We start from the raw sequence: 21290 nt of genomic DNA, 5'->3' as shown, positions 1-21290 counted from the left end.
GAGACGTAAATCAATGCAAAAAAGCAAGAGGAATTTTAATGATCCAGTGCATTGGGGCTTCCTACACGGAAGGTGGAGTGGCGACCCCAGGCAGCCTATTTGGTCAGTTTTTATACAGTTTAAGGGGTAGACTAGAGAAACAGTGACTAGGCGCAATATGATTGGCAGAACAGTGTGACTTCTAAACTGATTGGTCTTTGGAGAATGAGGTGGCAAGGACCTCCCTTGTCTGTAAGTGGCAAGGGTTGGTTCATCCTACGGAACGTGTCTATGTGCTCTGGGCCTTCCCCACCCGAAGGTGCGTTCCCTTCCATGTGGTCTGAGGACTGTTAATCAGCCTCTCCCTTCCTCCTCTGAAAGTTAATCCAGCAAGTATCCTCTGACTAAGGAATGTTAATTGGCCTCTCCCATGGGGGGTGGGGGGGACAAGTGTTCCAAAGTTCCTCTTCACCAGAACCCCTTGAATGAAGGAATGGCTAGGTTCCCCTGAGGAAGAATCTTGATAAGACACCTAGAAGTTTTGCTGTTAGCTTTTCTTCAGTTCTTCCTCAGAGGGATCTACAGCCTTTCACAAGGGTAACTGTACACTGGGGGAAAGGAAATAATCAGACTTTCTGGGATCTGTTGGATACTGGCTCTGAATTGACACTGATCCCAGGAGATCCCAAGAAACATTGTGGTCCTCCAGTTAAAGTAGGGGCTTATGGAAGACACGTGATTGATGGAGTTTTGGCTGATGTCCAGCTCACAGTAGGTCTAGTAGGTCCCTGAACACATCCTGTGGTCATTTCCCCAGTTCCAGAATGTATAATTGCGATAGATATACTTAGAAATTGGCAGAATTCTCACAATCCCTGACCTGTGGACTGAGGGTTATTATGGTTGGAAAGGCTAAGTGGAAGCCTTTAGAGTTTCCTCTGCCCAAGAAAATAGTAAATCAAAAACAGTATCATATTCCTGGAGGAATTGCAGAAATTACTGCCACCATCACCGACTTGAAAGATGCAAGGACAGTGGTTCCCACCACATCTCCCTTTAACTCTCCTATCTGGCCAGTGCAGAAGACAGACGGATCATGGAGAATGACAGTTGACTATCGAAAACTAAATCAGGTAGTAACTCCAATTGCAGTTGCTGTACCAGATGTAGTCTCGTTACTTGAGCAAATTAGTACATCTCCCGGTATCTGGTATTCAGCTATTGATCTAGCAAATGCCTTTTTCTCAGTACCTGTCCATAAGGACCACCAGAAGCTCATGGGATGTTCCCTATGATTGGCTGACTGAAGAAAAAAAAGACTAGGACCTGGTTTATTGATGGCTCTGCATGTTATGCAGGCACCACCCAGAAGTGGACAGCTGTAGCATTACAACCCCACTCCTGGTACCAACTTCTGTATTATTCAGGGTTCTCTAGAGTCACAGAGCTTATGGATAGTCTCTATATATTAAAGGAATTTGTTATGATGATTTACAGTTTGTAGTCCAACTCCTCAGCAACAGTCAGCTATGAATGGAAGTCCAAGAATCTAGCAGTTGCTCAGTCCCACAAGGCTAGCTGCTTCAACTGGTCTTCTGTAGAAGTAGATTCCAACAGATGTGTCATGGTATTTCACAGAGTATTGCTTCTGACCAAGGAACTAATTTCATAGCCAGAGAAGTGTGACAGTGGACCCATGATCATGAAATCCACTGGTCTTACCATGTTCCCCACCATCCTGAAGCAGCTGGTCTGATAGAAAAGATGGAATGGCCTTTTGAAGACACAGTTACACTGCCAGTTAGGTGACAGCAGCATGGAGGGCTGGGGCAGAGTTCTTCAGAAGGCAGTATATGCTTTGAATCAGCATCTGATATATGGTACAGCTGATGTGTCTGCTCAGTTCTAACTATCACTTTCCACTGGACATTTTGGGATCCATCTGAATAAGCAGAGACCAGAGGTGAACTAAATATTTGACAGTTTAGGCACAGATATGGGGGTCTCCTTCTTTTCTGGGATTTTGCCCCAGGTTTCTAGCCACTCACAAAGCTCCAAAGTCTCAGCCTTGAAGTGACTGGGTTTTTAGTGGCTTCTGCATGGCTTGCCCGGTACACATGAGAAGAGTTTGTATAAATGCAGCACTCACCCGCCAAGTGTGGCTCCTGTTTCCAATGCTTGAAAGTCCTCCACCTTTGGTCCCTCGTTCCCTCTCTGGGTTCTTTAAGAAATGTAAGATTTAGTCTAGAACTGATTATTGTTTTCTGTGGGAGAATTAATGTAGTTAACGACACTCACATTATCAACACCAGAACTCTCTGATCTCCCCCACCAACAGGTGTGTGTTTTTCCTGCTTCCCTCATTCCTGGCCTTCCTCCTGTCTTTTGTTTTGAAGCATTACTGTATTTTACATCTCTGTTGAAAGACAAAAGACCTTCGTAAAATAACTTTTGGATTTTGTTATTATTGTCGCTGTTGCTGTGTCAGTATTTGGACAATGTCTCACACTGTAGCCTTGGCTGACCTCCTCAGCCTTAAAGCAACCCTCCTGCCTCAGCCTTCCTTCCTAGTACTGGGATCACAGACTTGAGTCACCGTCCCCAGTGGTCTTTAAAGTTAAAAATAGCACAAAGCTCATTCTAAAGTGTCTGGGTATTTGATTTTTGTTTAAGACAGGCACACTGGTGTGAGCTGGTAATGGCAGTGCTAAGAAGTCTGAAGTAGGCTGAGCAGTTGTGGCCGAGGCAGAGAAGCAGTTCTCTGAGTTTGAGGCTAGTCAGGTAGACTGATTTCTAGGCCAGTCAGGTCCACACAGAGAAACCCTGACTCAAAGAAGAAGGAAGAGGAGGAGGAAGATGAAGAGGAGGAGAGGGAGGAGGAGGAAGAGGACCAGGACGAGGTAGGATGAAATAAGAGGCTTGTGCTGCAAGGTCAAGGCTAGCCTAGGCTAGCTTTATAATAAGATCCTGTCTCTAACCCCTGAATATAAGAAACAAACAAACAAACAAACAAACAAACAAACAAAGCTAAGGTTACCAATTATTCAGAGAACACTTGCCTGCAGGTGTTAGTATAAGCTTTAGCCTCAGTCTAAGAGGCACACACCCTGGGGGACTCTGGCCAGCCTGACTATGAGGAGCATGGCTCTGGGGGCAGTACTTGCCCTTCTCCTCCATTCCCTCTGCCTTGTTAAAAACTGTTAGATTCCATTTCTAAAGCAAACCACCAAGACCCATTCCCTTCTTTGGCACTGCCAAGGTCCAGCTATCAAAGTATTCACGTCCAGCAATCAAAAGCCCCTTTAGCTCACCTAATTAACATGCCCAATTAAAATTAAACACCTTAGCCTAACATGAGATCTCTCCTCTTGCCTTAGTAAACCACCATTTATGCCCATGGGCTAAGCCTGCCTCCTCTGCATCCAGTAGCAGTCCTTTGTCCTCTGGGACAAAAACCTCTCCTCTCTCTCCCTCACGCTCTTCTCCCTCCTCCTCTATCTCCTGCCTTATTCCCTGCCCTCTGTCCTGTTGAGGACTTTTGGTGCAGCTTCTAGGAATTTGGCATTTGTCACGGCTCAGACAAGGAAGTAAGCTCAGAGAAGAATATTAGAAACAGTGAGCTTGGGGCTTTGTTTACTGAATTTCTGCCTTGTGCGATCCTCTTGTCTACTTCAGCTGGTTACTTTGATCTATGAACTGTCCTGTGTTTTGGATGTACCTAGAATGATATAAAAGCAGGCTGGAGACGAATAAAGCTGCTTCAGCCTCAGTACGGGCTGGAGTCATGTTATAATTTTGTCTATCTTTTTCCTTTTCAATACTCACTCCCTTGCTTCAGACCCTGTTGACTGACTGAGCTGGTTTGGTCACTGTCCCTCTGGGACAAATAAATCTCCTTTTTGCTGAGAAGGTAGTCTTGGGGGTCCTGAGCCCTGCTCAGATATAAAAGGAACCATCAAACTTGTCTTGCCTCAAGAAAGATGAACATTAGATTTGGTAGATCATGGATCAAATCTACAAAATGAAAATTACCCAAGAGAGTATCTTCTACATAGGAATTTTTTTTATTGTTTTCTCCCTAATTTTATAACATCACTGTCTTGACAATAGCACTTCCTTCCTATTGTCAATGGCAAATATGCTTTCTGTCCAGAGCATCCTCAAAGGCAACAGGAGGTCAAGACATCGTGATTCATGAGACAGGCTTGTCCTTTTACTACTAGATCTTGCCATATCTCCATTTTCTTTAATATTGCCTTTGGTTGATATTTAGGTATACAAATCGGGGATTTTTCTCATTTTTATACTGTTTTTAAAGTACCATTTCTGTCTTACTTAGGGTTTCTATTGATATGATGAAACACTATGACCAAAAAGCAAGTTGGGGAGGGAGGAAAGGGTTTGTTTGGCTTACACTTCCACATCACTGTTCATCATCAGAGGAAGTCGAAGTCGGGACAGGAACTCAAATGGGGCAGAATCCTGGAGGCAGGAGCTGATGCAGAGAACATGGAGGGGTGCTGCTTACTGGCTTGCTCCCCATGACTTGCTTGCTTGCTTTTTTTTTTTTGTTTTTTGTTTTTTGTTTTTCGAGACAGTCCCCATGGCTTTCTCAGGCTGCTTTCATATAGAACCCAGGACCACCAGCCCAGGGATGGTACCACCCACAATGGGCTGCACACTCCTCATCAATGACTAATTAAGAAAATACCCTACAACCTAATCTTACAGAGACATTTTCTCAATTGAGGTTCCTTCCTATCAAATGACTTTAGTTTAGGGTCAGGTTGACATAGAACTCTTCACCTTAATTTCTCTTCTCAACCTACACAATTCTTTCTAAGTATGTTTTTTAAAGTCTCAATCTGATGTTGATGTCATTTATTACTGGATACATTTTGTGCTTCAAAAACAGGACAGGTGTTGGACTTTAGAAGACAGTGCTATCTAATTAATCTGTAATCATGTTTTATGCATTTACCCACCATTTTATTTACTGGAAAATTATATACATCTTAAAATTTTAGCTCCGACCTCAAGAATTTATATTTGCAAAACTATAGGTCAAGTAACACTAATGACACACTAGCCTAAGGTTCCATGGTTAAAGCAACGCATGAGTGAATGAGCAAAGCTATAAAAACAACGTTCAATACTGCTCTTCCCTGACCCCGCCAACAGTGGTGAATGGCAATCTAGAGTTCGGAAGAGAAGTCAGGACAAGAAATGTGGACTTGAGAATTCAAAGGCTTAAGACCTTCAGTCCAGCATCATTGTTAGAATCAGGTCTTATAGCTTTAATGTAAAGGTTGTTGAGAATGTAACCATTCTAAGAGGGTCTATCTTTGGTCCCCTGAGATATTTTTTATCCTTGCAAGGTTGTTACATTTTTTGTAAGAATCAGTATAAAATGCTCAATTCTGCTTCTGATTTATGTTTTTTTATTTGATTCTTGCTTTGTATTTCTGACCATTGTGAGGATAACTTTCAAATACCTCTCTAAGTTCATTTGTATGAATGTCTCTGATGAAAACTTCTTCAATTTTAGAAGTATCCATTGTTACCTTTCTCTTTTTTTTGCTACATTGATCTTGAGCCTGAAAGAGTTGTAAAATTTTCTTTTAAGCTATTTGACTCTAGTCCTGGATCAGGTCAATATCACCTGAAAAATGAACACTTCTGTTAGCCGAAGAATATAAAGAAAATAAACCCCTAGAGAGACAGCATTGACTGGAGATTAGAAGAAGGAGCTCTCAGGATGATAATCCAATTTAATCAGCTGTATTTTTTTTTTTTTCTGATCTCTCCGTTACCTGTCTTCCCTACCCTGGCTTTTTAAGGGTTGATATGACAACCTACTGCTAATATTTATTCAACAAAGGCACACCTTTATTTTCTTAAGCAACTTGGTTTTTGTTAGTCTCCATGGAGCAACGGATTCTTTGATCTATTTCGGAGGATGGGGTGGCGGAGAAAAAAGAAAATCCTGCTAAGGGCCTGCCATCATGCATACACTCACAACTGCCTTTTCTGGCCAACGGTAAAGCTCAAGTTGAGTAATATCTAGAACATGGAGTTCGGAATAGTTAAGTGACAAATTTTGAGAAGTTAGTAGCCATTTGTATTTTAGCCTCTGGTTATGTAATATATTTGTTCATGAAATTTGCTTTTAAGACTTCAACTTTGGTTTCCATCAATTTTCCTGAAACTCAGCTGACCAGGTTTCTCTATATTTATCCTGCTTGGGGTTCAATAAGCCTCTTCCATCTGTATGTTTGGTAAAGTGTTAGTTACTATTTCCTCAAATATGTCCTTTGTCCCATTCACCTTCCTACCTTCTTGGGGCACTAATTATTCCTATGGTCGAAGGGGACACCAAGCCACTGTGACATTCTGTTTTCTTTCCTGCAATCCTAAATTCCTGCCCTCTGCTCTTCAGGAGGATAATTCCTAACCATTTGCTTTTAGATTCCTTTACTCTTGCATCCTCTCCAGGCATCCGAGGAGCCTTGGTGCTAAATGCTCTTTCTGTTTTAGTTATTTTATGTTTTCAGTTACAGAATTTCCACATGTTTCTTTTTTAAACTTTTGGTCTCTGTGCTGACGACTCATGTTTGCATTTTTTACTATGAGGTATTTTCCTTTCTTCTTTTAAGCATGGTTTTAGTGGCTTTTTAAAAATCCTTTGTTCTTACTTTCAACATCTAGAGAGACTTCAAGTCAGTTTGCATTGACTGCTTTAAGTTAGATTTTCTTTTTCTTTTTTTTTTTTTTCTATATCTAGGCATTTTGAGGTTTCACTTAAGGCACTGCAGAGACTCTGAATTGTGTTCTGTTCTCCTAAAGAGTCTCAGCTGTTTGCTTTAACAGGAAGTTAACTTGGCCTGGCTCAAACTCAAACATCCCTGCTGTTGGTAACAGCTAGAGTCTCGGCTTCTTCTGCACCGCTCTGATCTACTGTAGTCTGTATATCAGCTGGAGATCTGGGCAAACACTGGCTTCTCCTTTAGCCTTGAATTGTATATTAGCTTCATTTAAAAAACAGTAATGGGGCTGAAGAAGTAACTCAGTAGTTAGAAAGCACACATTGGCCTTGTAGGGAACCTAAGTTCAGGTCCCAGCACCAATGTTGGTGGTTCATAACAGCTTCTAACTCCGACTCCAGGGCATCTGATGCCTTCTTGTCTCTGTAGACTCCTCACATGCACACATATGCATAATTTAACTAGATAGATAGCTAGGAAATGGATGTAGCAGGCAAACACTTTACCACTGAACTATATATCTCCCAACCTACTTCATTTTCATTTTAAAAAATTAAACTTTTTCATTTTGAGATAGCTGTAGTCACTTTACGCAGTTGGAAGAAACAATAGAGGTCCCACTACTGTTTACTAGTTTCCCACAATCTTAATATATTCCAAAGTGTAGTAAATATCACCTCATGATGCTGACATTGACAGTGCCCCTTGAGTTTTAGGTTTTTTTTTTTTTTTTTTTTCTGGTTTTTCGAGACAGGGTTTTTCTGTATAGTTCTGGCTGTCCTGGAACTCACTCTGTAGACTAGGCTGGCCACGAACTCAGAAATCCGCCTGCCTCTGCCTCCCAAATGCTGGGATTAAAGGCGTGTGCCACCACTGCCCAGCGGGTTTTCGTTCTTATACTTGCATCTACTTTCCTTCTGCCTGAACCAGCTCCTTAAACCTTGGTGTGGTGGCTATTCCTGGTTGTCCAATTGACTACATCTGGAATGAACTACAATCCAGAAATGGAGGGCTCACCTGTGATCCAGATCTTGAGGCTGAAAGATACAGGTTTCTGACCTGGATCTTGGCATGGAGATATTGAGGCATGGTGGCCATGAAAAGCTTAGGCTCAGGCAAGGTAATATATGCCTTGAATCCCAAGAGACTGAGGCAAGCAAATCTCTGAGTTCAAGGTCAGCCTAGGACAAAGCAAGTTCCAGATCCAGGCATGGTGACACACACCTTCAATCTGGGCCACACCAACTGCTGGAGGCCTACATAAAGGACATTGGAAGAAGGAAGATTCACTTTTCTTCGCCTGCTTGCACTTACTTGCCAGCACATCTGTTAGAATCTACTTCTCCAGAAGACCAGCAGAAACAACTAGCCTCGTGGACTGAGCAACTACTAGACTTTTTGGCTTCCTATTCACAGCTTCCCATTGGTGGGTTAGTTGGACTACAGACTGTAAGTCATTCCAACAAATCCCCTTCTTATATAGGGATATTGCATAAGTTCTATACACCTTTAATTCCAGCCCTCTGAAGGCAGAGACAGGTGAATCTGAGTTTGAGGCCAGTCTGGTCTACAGAGTGAGTTCCAAGACAGCCAGGGCTACAAACATACAAACAAAAACAAAAAACCAAAAAAACAAAACCCAGGCATGAGTTCCTCTTTTAAGATAAAGCTGTCAATAGTTTGCTGGTGGTGCTGATGGAGTGGGAGGGTGAGCGGTCTGAGGCCCCTAGAGCAGAGGCTGGGAGTTACCTCAAGCAGTGTAACTGGTGCCAATGCTGAACTCTTCTCTCCCACAAAGCTGGAAGAAGAAAGATGATTTCTAAGCCTTTGCATATGCACTGAGTTAATGTGTGGGATTAGAAGAGTGCCAAACCCGAGAAAGGAGGTTGTTTGTCTGGTCCACAAAGGAGGAAGCAGGAAGGCATTATCATTCCCTAACAAGCCTGGCGGGTTAGCCGTGGGGCAGTTTAGGAGCATACTAGCCACTGTTTTCTATGAGGCTGGTTTTAGGAAGCATTCCATTAAGGTTTGTTGATTGAAGTTCTGTTGTTGCTAGCTAGTCCTTGCTAACACTGAAAGAGTGGGTCCATGAAGTAAAACAACAACAACAACAAAATGGCTAAGTGCAAGAAAGAAAGAAAGGAAGGAAGAGAGAGAGAGAGAGGGAGGGAGGGAGAGAGAGAGAGAGAGAGAGAGAGAGAGAGAGAGAGAGAAAGGAAAAAAGTAAAAAGAAAAAAGTAATAGGGACAGGTTAGAGTGTGGTGGAGCACAGATCGTTGATCCCAGAACTTGGGAGGCCAAAGACCTCTGAGTTTGAGGCCAGCCTGGTCTAATTATAAGTCTGAGGCTAACTAGAGGTTACACAGTGAAATGCTATCTTAAAAGACAAAATAAGCAAACCAGATTTTCTTTTTAAAATTCTCTTTCTCTGATAGTCAGAATTAGGTTTCAAATGTAATTGAGCTTTTATAATGTTGAAGGTGACTTAGTGGAGCTGTTCAGAGCTTAGCATATGACCTTTTTTGATAAAAATGTTCACACACACACAACCTTTTCATTCATTTCTTCAATTTTCTGTAATCAGGTATTCAGTGTCAGCAAACTGACCTCCTAAGATAATGTTGATAAAGAATGGTAAGCAAGCTTTGAAGTAAGGTTGGAGTGGAGAATTTGGGGTGGTGAGAGCTCCTGGGTGGCCAGGGGGCAGGGCCCTGAGTTACCCTTCCACAGCCAGGAGGTCTATTAGGGGTTTTTCCCTTTGTGCAGCCTGAAAGCAGACACAGGGGAGGTAAATATATAATTAAAAGGTTATTGAAAATAGAGATTTGTGACCTGAGGTACTCACCAACACTGTAAAACCTGCTGAGCTCTTTGTCTCCAGGTGTGCCTGCTCTGCGGAAAGCATTGCTTGCAGCCGCCGCCTGGGTTCATGTTACTGTCTGAGGGCTGGGTAGATAGACCTAGTCTCCGTTCAGACTTCAGCACTATTTTGAAATCTCATCTGAAAATGATATATTTTACTCCTTGTTGTAGTCTTTGTTCAAAATCCAACCACCGTAAGCTGAAGTCTGACTTCGGTTCACCTCATTGTAAAAGTAACTGAATGCTTAGAGCCCCAGTATCAAGTTTCAAACAAGAGGCAATGGAATTCTTTGTGCAGGCTGACTACAAGGCACACGACACGCCCAACAGTCCTTAAAGATCATAACAACCCAAGGCATTCAAAGCCCAGTACCGGAGGCTGGACGTTTGGAAGACTTCAGAGGTTTAAACGTCTACTTTTAATTGTTTTGGTTGATAATAGGTATTTACTAATGCCTGCTGTTTTCCAACCCTCTGAGGAAGTCTACTTGCGCCAGGCTTAGGGAACGGCATTCCTTTCTACTGCTGTGGCAGCGAGTCCTCATCTTTCTCTCCACTCTGTATTTCCACACTTGTTCTTTTGTGTCTTCTATGCAAAATGAAACCATACCAGTGTGTGATTAGCTTAGTGGCTTAACAGTAGGTTCCATTTATCCGACCCAGTGCAGGAAATGCATATTTAAGTCTATTCATATCTATATGGACATATAGTACATACATTTTTCAATACTCGAAAATTTAATATTATGAAATGATTTTATATTATAAAATTTTATATTATACATAATTTAATTCATTAAACTTTAAGATATAAAGTAATTTTTTTGGTTTTTTTTTTTTTTTTTTTTGGCTGTCCTGGAACTCACTCTGTAGACCAGGCTGGCCTCAAACTCAGAAATCCTCCTGCCTCTGCCTCCCAAGTGCTGGGATTAAAGGCGTGCGCCACCACTGCCCGGCTATAAAATAATTTTTTTTAAAGTGTAAGGGTCCAAAAATTGCTGAAGGAAGACCCCAGACTTAGATTGTATATAAAAGCAAAAAGTGTTTATTCTTTAGAAACAACCAGCATGCGGTATGCAGGGGGTCAACCATTTTCTAAAATGGCAACCCCAGACAAAGGCACGTAGGCCTTCTTCTAGGGAACCAGGGGAACTCTCTAGAAGGATTAGGTAATCTAAAACTTCATTGGTGGGTGCTAGGAGCTCATAGGTGGCCAGTGGTCTGCATTTCTGTCTTGAACATTTAACCATGTGACTAAATATGGCTGTCCAATGTAGATGGCCCATCCTGAGTTAAGATGTTTTTCCATTTTTGTGGCTATCCCCAGGCTTTGGGAGGGGGTTTTATGATCTTGTTCTCTATTTTATGTTCTATTCCTGAAACTGCTGTCTTATGGCCTTTTTTGAAATCAGGTCTGGTCCTTAAATGGAGACAAATGGGGTTTATGTTGTCGTTTCAGAAGGCACAGAAACTAAGCATACGAAGCTACTCGAATGCCTTCACTCATCATGGACTAATCTGCCATATTTGTTTCGCTTACAGTTGTGACCTTGGCTCATCTTCAGCTGTAGATCCTCTGGCTTTTCTTTCCCAACTGCTGGGATAACAGGCATGTGCTATGTGCTGCCTCCTCTTCCTCTTCTTCCTCCTCCTCCTCTTCTTCCTCCTCCTCTCCCTCCCCCTCCTCCTCTTCTTCCTTCTTCTTCCCCCCTCCTCCTCTCCCCTTCTTAGAAAGCACTCTTGACGCCAGAGTCCCAGTCTTTCCTGTTAACGTCTATCTTATTCCGTTTCTTCACATTTTTTTCTTTCACAGTTCTTCTGTTTTGTGCTTTTCAATTTTGTTAAGGGTTATCCTTCTCAGAAGCATTTGCATTTTTCTTTTTCCCTCAACCTTGTGTTAGTATCTAGCTACGTTGATGCAAGAGAGACACTCTGAACAGTTGTTTAAATCCTATTACATGCCTGTACTGTTCTTTTCCTGTAGTCATATCTGTGGTTTTGAGGGATGGTGATGGCTAATCTTGTCAACTTGGTGACACTGTAAAGTGCCTAGGGGATTATTGAAATGTGCCCCTGAGTGCCTCTTCAGAGTGTTTCCAGAGAGGATAAACTTGATGTGTGTGGTGGTGGTGGGGAGGGGGGGGGACGACGGGGGACACAGACTGGGAGGAAGATAGGCCAGTGTATGTAAAAGTGAATAAATTAATTAATGGGGAAAAAAAAGAAGGAATCCATCCGGAGCATGCAGGGCATCACTGCACATGGAACATGGGCTTTAGTGGAACAAGAAAGAGGGCACAGTGACACAGGCACACCACTTTCTGTCTGGCCTTCCCTACACCTTCTTGTCACCATAGACTAGACTTTCTGAAAGCCTGAGCCAAGTAAATCTCTCCTTCATCTCCTTTACCTCCATGTTCCTGTCAGACTTTTGTGCAGGTGACAGAACAGAAGCACAAGTGTCACTTAGCTGGTTTGCAATATTTTGCCTGGTACACTATACTGATAGGAATGAGCCAACCACTCCTCCAGCCCAGTTGGCTCCAATTTCAAAACAAAGTGTCACCTCTGAATACTTCTCCATGCTCTACAATGACCATCAGTATCTTAAGCATCCCCAGCTTTCACTGCTCCCCCCAACCCTGCTCTCCCTAGACTATACCATCCATGGGGGCAGATTGGGGCACCCCAGCCTGTTAAATCCTCCAGAGTCTTTCCATCATGCCTGGAATAAATGCAGAGAGCTCCAAATGTCTACTTTCTCTTCCTCTTTTCCTGACTCTCAGTGGTAGAGATGGGGACTCTTAAATGTGTACTCTTCTGGAACCACATGCCAGGCTACTTGAAACCAGTACTTTCTCTCTTTCTGTGGCTTCCTCTCTGACCGATCAGATTCCTGGCTGTGTATCATCTGCTTGTATAACTTTCGTAGTAGTATGCACCCTTCCTTTCCTGTTTTCAGCTTTTCACTGTGCTTTTTTTCTTCTTACAGGGTATCATATCTGAAACTCTCTTTTGTATTTCTGTTCCTCCATCAGAATGTAAACTCTCTGGACCTTATATCCCCAGTACTCAGAAAAACACCTGCTTACAACTCTTGCACACTGTTAGGGGCAGGACCTTGAAACTTCTGATGGTGAAGCCCAGAGGGGTATGCATTGTCTACAGTACAGTACAAGCATAGAAGTGAAAACTTCAAGGAAACAACATGCACACTTCCTGGGCTTACGTTGGATTTCATTGAATAAGAAATGCAGGAACACAGAGAGACAAGCATGGCATGATTCTACCTCTGAGGCAGTGGCCAGGACTTGGAGGGAGGAGTAAATGAGAACTCACTAATCCCTGTGAACATCCAGGAAAAGAAGTTGAATAGAATCTAAGAAGTTGTGGTTCAACACCTTATTTTCAGTCAACAACAGTATACTTTCAAATTCTTAGTAGAGCTTCTATTAATTAGTCTTTCCAATTTATAGTCCAACTACTAAGTGAATGTACTCACCAGCTTGTACACACACACACACACACACACACACACACACACACACAGAGAGAGAGAGAGAGAAATAGAAGAAAACATGTTAGCGGAAGCCCAATGAGTTGATTTCATAATCTAGCTACAGGTTGGAATCTGCAGGAGAAATCCCTACTCCCCTAGTGTATCTGTTTTGCAGACATTTTATTTCTGAGTCACCCTCTAATACACAACTCTAAGCTATTGTGCCTTGCAGGAACGGATCCTATTCTTAACACCCAAGTACTTGTTCTTTGCAGACTTTCCAAGTGTTTGCCTCCTGTAGCAAAATCATATTATTTCCATGTCTAATGTGTACTTTTCCTGATCACTAAAAAGATTAGACCCTGAATTAAAAAAAAAAAAAAAGAAGAAAGAAAGAAAAACGAGGGCCAGAGATCTTATCGTTAAAAGAAGAAAAACATGTAAACCAAATTCTTTTCTCATGTACCAAGAAGACTAAAAATGCTCAATGCTGAACTTTACATGGGCAAAGTGGCCCGGATGTTCCCTTCGTTCTGTGACCTCACGTGTTCAGTTTTACTTGCACAAAACATATTCACAAGAACATTGTACTAAGGACAATTTTAGGTCGACATCCGCTTATTTATTCACCCAAGTGTTGATTGAACTCCAGGCTGCTACCAGGAATTTTGCCAAACAAATCAATAGCTGCTTCTCTTGATGCCTACTTTGGGGACTGGAGTTTTTTGTTTCTGGCACGGAGGGAGGGTGACCCCTGAGCAGCTCCTTCCAATCTATTGTACTCGTGGGTTATTTATGTCTTTATGGTCAATATCCAGGTGTTTGTGTGTGTGTGTGTGTGTGTGTGTGTGTGTGTGTCTTGCGCATGCTCTCTTCACAGACAAGTACTGTGGCAACATCAATACCAAGAGAAAAGTTTTGAAATGGGGGGTGGGGGGATCCTTACACTTCAAGAAATGTTTTAAATTTATATTTATAAGTTTTTTTTTAAAAGCGTCCCAGGTTTTCGGTCGTTGTTGTTTTTCTTCTGTGTTTTTACTCTTTAAAAACGGGGAAGCCTTGTTTCATCCTTGTGCCGGTCTTGATGAGAAGAGCTATAAAAAACACGTCTTCTTTTTAATAAACTACGGTAGTTCCCAATTTTGCCTGGAGAAAATGGACAATCCACAGTTTAAACGTCTGCAGCTTTCATCTCCGAAAGATAAAGCTCTAAAGAATTTTACCCTTCAGGTAAGTTTTTACTCCCTGAAGGGCTATTTTTTAAACCCTCGACACTTTCAGGAAGCATCAGGACTTAAACTTGTCTAACGACTTCGGATAGTGGTGTGGTTGCCAGATAAGAGGTGCTAAACTCTCAGCTATTTATGGGTGTTATCGCTGCTTTGTTCTTTAACACTTATCCATTTTTAAGAGATTAAACTACAACGAAAGTGAGAACACAGGGGGAGGCTCTGCAAGTAGTCTCTGCCAGCCCTACCAGCCTTCGTTTTGTATGCAAATAAGACGGCCAGTCCCAGGACCGAGGCAGCCACTTTCGCGCCACTTCCCAGGACCGCGAAGCTTCATAAAAAGCCAATGGCACCAAGTTCCCACGACGCCACTGTTTCATAGAACATCTAGCAGTTTCCGAGGACACTCATGTTTAATGCAACCATGAGAACCGCTTTTATTTTTTTTGCAGAGCTGGGACGCTTCGGGTACCGCTAGAGACGTCATCTTAGCTGGCAGGACCTGCGTCCCAGCGCGGGAAAGCTGGTGGCCCCGCCCCTCCGGCGGCGGACTGCGCGCCCCGCCTCTGTCCCGGAGCTCCGGTTGCTCCGGCTCTGATTGCTACTGTGTTCCGACCAACTGTCCCCGTTCCGAGTGCCTGGGTACCCGCCGCCAGCATGGAGGCTCGCCGTGCGCGGGTGAGGCCCGGCCGGGTTCACCGGGGCGGGGTTGGTGGGTGCTAGACACGGGCGGGTCGGGGCCACTTCCCTCCGCGCGGGTTAGCTCTGCTCACTTGTCCCACGCGCTCCTGATCACCTCCAGGTTGGGAGAAATCACAGATCGATTTTCTTATAATCTTTGCACCCAGGATAACTTAGGGCCAAGGTGATGCGCCCGGCGGCGCGCACGGAGTTTCTAGCGCTCCGGGAACCTGCGGTACCGGTGCTCGTGCTCCACGTGCGCGCCGGAGGCCTGGGACTGGCCGCTGGCCATGGTGTCCGGCTGTCGTATCCCAGTCTTTCCACCTCCTGGGACCTCCCCCGCCACAACTCGCTTGCGGCGGGTGCTTCCTTACCTACGTGTGGACTGGTGGACCTTTTTGCTCTGCGGCTCCTCCTAACCACTCTGGATCTGCGGGTTTAGTTTAAAAGGCCTTATGAGCATTTCAGGAGAACTTGGGCTGTGCACGTGGGGGGAGGTATTGTTTTAGTCCTAGGCTGTGGTTAGGTGCAATTTAGGGGGCCAACGTTGCAAGCTGTGTGCCACGGCCGTTTAGTGAGCTTCCCTGCGTCCCCCCACCCCCGCCCATCCCACCCTTCCTCTACCCGACTTGCAGCTGCGAGCTGGAACGTTACTCTTTTGCTCCAACGGAAGCCAGAACTTATGTCCTGCCCTGGAGAGGGTTGAAGAGTGGGGGGTTGGGCGGAAAGGAAGACAGTGACGTACATCAAATAAATATCGAGTTCGGGGACCTTGTGGCGAGGTCCGGGTGGGTAGGCAGGGTCGTGATTTCATAGCGGATCGCCTCGCGGGGGAATTGGGCATGGAGCTTGACTTGCCTTAATGCGTATTTGGGCACCTGACTGGAGGAATCAACTTAGCCTCTCCAATCTTCGGTTTTTCTCATTTAAGTTATAGTAACGTTGCTGCAAAGAATTAAGCAAACATCACTTCCAAATATGCCACCAAGGAACACTCGCCATAAATCGAATCAAGAGTTATGTCTGCCAAGAAATTTCACCCCAGGCATGACCTTTTGCTCTTTTTTGTGTGTGTGTGTGCCGTCTTCATCGAAGATATATTTGCCTGGTGAATGACTGTTGGCCTGTCCTGGCGTGTTAAAGATTAGTAGCCTTTTTTCCTGATGGCTTTCGATAGAATGCCTCTCTTGGGGCTGACACGGAGTTGAATTGATTAGCAAAGTTTAGAGAATTAAAGTCATTTAAAGAGCTGTGTGCTGTTTTCGGGGATGTCTTAGTTGTTTGCATTGTGTTGTACCTTGGTACCTTGGACTTCCTCAATTAGAAACCCAGGCAGATGGTTGAGATCCCTTTTAACTCCTAACAACGCTCACTACCCACCGCCTCGAATTATTTATTGTAAATGCAACTTTTATATTTTGTAGCTCTCCAGAATACCACACATTCCTACCATTAGGATATCAGAAACATTCCAAGATGGTTGGTTGGTGTCTACTTAGGAACATGATGGGGAGGTTGGGACACCATCATCTTGGAAATAATTTTATTGTGTCTGAGAGACTGAAATGTATAGTGTTAGGTGCGGAAGGAAGTCTTTCCCTACAGCTAGGCATTCTCTTGACCCCTGACACCTCTGGGCACTCTGGTGGGGCTGGGACAACTTAGCCTTTTAGGTTTTCGGTGCAAAGACAAACTTCTGTCCCTTGACTTCATTTAAGAATATAAGAACTGATACAATCCTTCAGAAATCTTATTATGTCCAAAGAAATGGCAAAACAGGCTGTCTCGGTTACATTTTCTAGCGGACTGTACAGGGCTGTAAGTGAAAACGAATGAAGCCTTTTCATATCTCCAACTAACTTGACCTTTATTTGCTAGAAATGCTTACGGCTGACTTCTATCCCTAGTGTCAGGAGCCATGAGAAAGCTGTATGGATACCATGGTCAGAGAGTTCCTATGGAATCCGGTCTTCAACCTGGCCTAGGAGTGTTAGTTGACCTCTGACTTGGCTTCTTGTACTATGTATTTTCCAGGCTGATAACACTTGATTTGTAAAGACTGTGCAAAACCTCTGTACCCCTCTCCTTGGAGCGGCGCCTGTTTGGATGACTGCCATCTTAAAACACAGGACCTGCCCAATTTTTGTAGTTTGGGAAATTAGCATCACAGTGCAGAGCCCAAGGCTTACATAAAAAGACCTCATTAGCTTGATTTTTGGCTGAGGGAGAAAAATTGCTCTGCCATTTTGTACTTTTGAAATCTTTTAGAAGTACAGTTCAATGAGAACAAATGAGGTTGGATTTTAGGAGCTGGCGTTAAGCTCTGTGGAGTTCTATAATGCTAAATGCTTAGGAGTTTAAGGTGGGAAGAGAAGTAACTGCAGATGTTTGGATAAATTGATAAGTACCATTAAAATGTTCTCCAGAAGAGATCCTTTCTTAGAATTTGACTTGAGTTGATATAATTTTTTAATTTTTATTTGTTTTTTGGTGGTAATTGCCAATCATTTTTCTCTGTAAGGTCTGAAAAAGAAATGTGTCCATTTATCTGCTGTTTAAACCTACCAGACTGAGAGCTGATGTCTTCAGTAGTCCTGTATGGCCAGAAGCACCCTACTCAATAGTGTTGCCTTTTCTCTTCGCAGCAAAAGCCTCTCAAAGTAAAGAACTTAAAGAATGTCAGATATACGAAGTTGATTTCCATGGAAACATCGTCATCCTCCGATGACAGTTGTGACAGCTTTGCTTCTGATAATTTTGCAAACACAGTAAGTGCTCCCTGAGAATAAACAGGATTGAGTCTGCAATGCTCCAAATGCCCCCAAATGCTTTGTACATGATTAAAAAACACTTGCTTTTTTTTTGCCTGCATTTCTATACAGCCGTTAGGAAAATGCTGCCCGCACTGTCATTTCGCTTCGCTCTTTGCTGTGGTTCTAGGTAGTAATTGTTGGAGACAGATTAGCTGCTTATTGTATCCTTTTGAAATGTCGCCTAACCTAACGGACTGATGACTTGCTCTAACAACTCAGAAATCATTTGTAAACCTCTGAACCATTTTTCTTTGTAACAAAAGCCATTCTCCTGTAGTGCACTTGTAAATGTGATTTGCTCTCTGCACAGTTTATGGAAAATTGGTTCTTGAAAAGGGGGAAAGAATCCACAGGCACGTTTGTTTGTTTGTTTGTTTGTTTGTTTGTTTGTTTGTTTTACAGAAACCTAAATTCAGATCAGATATCAGTAAAGAACTGGCTATTGGTGGGGTTTTTTTGTTTGTTTTGTTTTGGGTTTTTTTGTTTTGTTTTTAAGAGGACTCTGATAATGAATCTTTCTGCAGCTTTTCAAAGGGTGAGGTACAAGATGTCTTAAGCCATTGTGGATTCTTACAGAAACCAAGGCCAGATGCCACTAACGAATTGGCCAGCATTTTTCATGCCGACTCGGTGGGGAATCATTTTGTGGTTTTTCAGAGAGTGAGATACAAGATGGAATGGTGACTGTGAGAGTCATACCAGCATCTAGCAGGGAGGCTCACCAAGAGGCAGGAGACACTGGCTTTTTGAACCCTCTCTTCCTGAACTGATAACTCTCCATCCATCCAGGAGATTTCATTGACCTAATTATAAATATTTTCTTCCTGTCCTAAAGCCATTTTTACTAAGCTCCTGCTTGTAGATCTTACACATTTTTTTTTTTTTTAGGTTTTGGAAAGTTGTTAAGTAAAGTTGGCTAGCCTCCAGATTCCCATTAGCTGCAGAGCTGGCTTAATCACAGAAAGCACATATGTCCTAAAGATTAGCTACCATTGGCACTTACATGTGCAGGTGCCCAACCCAGTGCTAGCATGGAGCTGACAAAGCTGGCTTCCATGGTTCTAGTTGTACCTGCATCTTAAGAACCTCTTAGGACCATGGAGATCTTAACAGGTAGTGCCCTTCTTGCTTCTGTGTCTCCTTACTCTCTGGTCTCCTTTTCTTGTGTGTGCTCCCCTCCCCTGAGCTCTGCTAACCTGCTATGCCGCTGCCTTACTCCCTGAGCATAACATGCCTAGGCTTTCTCCTAAAGAAGTGGTGCATTTGTTGCAAGTCACCTGCATTTATTTCCGTTGTTGGATCTGACATTCCCTACAGGCCACCACTTGAGTGTCACTGCTGTGACAGCACTTGGCTCTAGAACTATCTTACCACTATCTATACCTACGCATGTTTTCTCTAATAAAAGACTTTGGTCCAAATTGGTGTTGATTGGCGTTCGTTAGCTGGGGCCAGTCTACAGGTCTTGGATGTGACCTATTGTGGCTTGACTGTTCTAGGCAGTCCGTTAGCTTTTTTTTTAGGTTTTACTTGTGCTGAAAAAAAAATGCCAGTTGATTAAAAAAGCTAAGAACTTACTATGATCTCCATCTATGAAGACTAAAAGTACGTGAAGTACTAAAAGCTATCCATAGGATCCTGTTGGTTTTGGGGACCAAGCCCAGGGTCTTAGACGTGCTAAACATAGACTCTTCCATTGAACTAAGTCCTCAGCCCAGTCAAGTTTTTGGAGGTGCCAGGGAGATGGCTCTGCTTGCCCTGCAAGTACAAGGACTCGAATCTAGTCTCCAGAAGCCTACAAAAAATGCCTAATGCCTAGTGGAAGTGGTGGCCTGTCTATAATTTCAGCTTCTCAGAAGGCAGAGCTAGGATGCCTTCTCAGCAAGCTGGCTAGCAAGATAAGATCCATCAGTGAGCTCTGGGGTTGATTGAGAGACCTTGTCTCATTTAGTATTGTTAAGGGTGATTCCTGATCTTAAACTCAGACCTCCACATGCACACTCCCATATGTGCATACGTGCAAAAATGAGAGCAGCTGTCCTGAACATACATGTCCAAAGCTTTTATGTGGACATATATTCTTGGGTCTATACCTAAGAGTAGATGGCTGGAATACATAGAGACTGTTTAGCTTTTGAGCAAACTTACAGGTTTAGTCATACCTGTTGGTTTGAAGTGACTTGTCACTAGGTCTTGACTTCCATAATGTTAATTTGAGTGGTACCTACACTAGTCAGGTTCAAAGACTGAAAGGTTGTGTTTGCCAGGGGCTGGAGTAGGGGAGATTGGCAATTTTATGTATATTTTAATCACAATTAAAACTGAATTGGAAATTGATAGTGTAGGTTGTTATTTAATACCATTATAGGCAATGAAATCATGTTGATGGATGAACTTAGTTATTCCGGGAAGATTTTCTGAAAGTAAGGACTATTTTTAAAGAAATGAGAAGGGGATGGGAATTTATGTTTTAAAAAAATTATTTGGAAGCGTAGGTCTCAGGACCGTGAGGGTGGCTCAGACATTGTCTTACACCAGTAACAGTATTCATTTGCAAGACTTGATTTTGTTACCCACCATCCTTGCTGACTAGTTAAGACTGATTTTGCTCATGTCCTTTATTCCAGAAGGATTTTGTAGTGGGCCCTGGTGTCACTTGTCTACCACTCGGCAGGTTTTAATAATTCCCTTTCTCTGGTTAACTAGAAACTTCAGTTCAACAGGGAAGGCTGCAGGACCCGGAGCCAATGCCGGCACTCCGGGCCTCTCAGGGTTGCCATGAAGTTCCCAGCACGAAATACCCGCAGGGCAGCCAACAAAAAAGCAGTGCCCCCAAAGCCCTCTGAGAGCTCTGCAAATGATTCCCATTCTGACTCGGAAGAAGAAGATGGCATGAACTTTCTGGAGAAGAGGGCCTTAAACATAAAGCAGAACAAAGCAATGGTGGGTATTTGAATGCATCCAAGCCCTTCTAGCTTTTCTCTAAGCAACTCATTTCCCCCCCCTCCCTCCCTCCCTCCCTCCCTCCCTCCCTCCCTCCCTCCCTCCCTCGAACTGTTTCTAAGTTGTGAGATTTGATGATGTGTTTGTTTCAAAGATTTATACTTATGGAGTAGAGGGCTAGACTCTGCAGCTCTTGGAGGCCATAAGAGGGCATGTTGTATCCCCTGGAACTGGAGTTAGGGATGGTTGTGAAATATCCCATGTTGATGCTAGGAACTGAACCTGGGTCCTCCGCAAGACCAACGAGTGCCTCTTAACTGCACACCCAGCTCTCCAGGCCTTCCAATTGCTTTTTAAATTCTGTTAAGAGTTAGAATAAGCCGGGCGGTGGTGGCGCACGCCTTTAATCCCAGCACTCGGGAGGCAGAGGCAGGCGGATTTCTGAGTTCGAGGCCAGCCTGGTCTACAGAGTGAGTTCCAGGACAGCCCGGGCTATACAGAGAAACCCTGTCTCGAAAAA

At 43.4% G+C, this 21290-nt stretch overlaps 1 protein-coding gene across 2 annotated transcripts in view; it reads left to right on the top strand.

Annotated features, from left to right (window-relative positions):
- The first annotated feature begins 14910 nt into the window (after nucleotides 1-14910).
- The window catches only part of Cdca7 (cell division cycle associated 7), an 11348-nt gene continuing 4968 nt past the window's right edge, over nucleotides 14911-21290 (top strand). The window contains exons 1-3 of one of the 2 annotated variants that reach the window (XM_028762978.1): nucleotides 14911-15011; nucleotides 17660-17782; nucleotides 20534-20770. In XM_028762978.1, the coding sequence (XP_028618811.1) occupies nucleotides 14991-15011; nucleotides 17660-17782; nucleotides 20534-20770 (381 nt within the window). In that variant the 5' untranslated portion in view covers nucleotides 14911-14990. The remainder of the gene's footprint in view (nucleotides 15012-17659; nucleotides 17783-20533; nucleotides 20771-21290) is intronic. The other variant, XM_028762980.1, reaches the window with a different exon arrangement.

Source organism: Grammomys surdaster, unplaced genomic scaffold, assembly GCF_004785775.1.
Source record: "Grammomys surdaster isolate TR1022 unplaced genomic scaffold, NIH_TR_1.0 136, whole genome shotgun sequence".
Lineage (NCBI taxonomy): Eukaryota > Metazoa > Chordata > Mammalia > Rodentia > Muridae > Grammomys > Grammomys surdaster.
The sequence above is the reverse complement of the archived record's forward strand: the minus strand, read 5'-3'. Positions and strand labels throughout refer to the sequence as shown.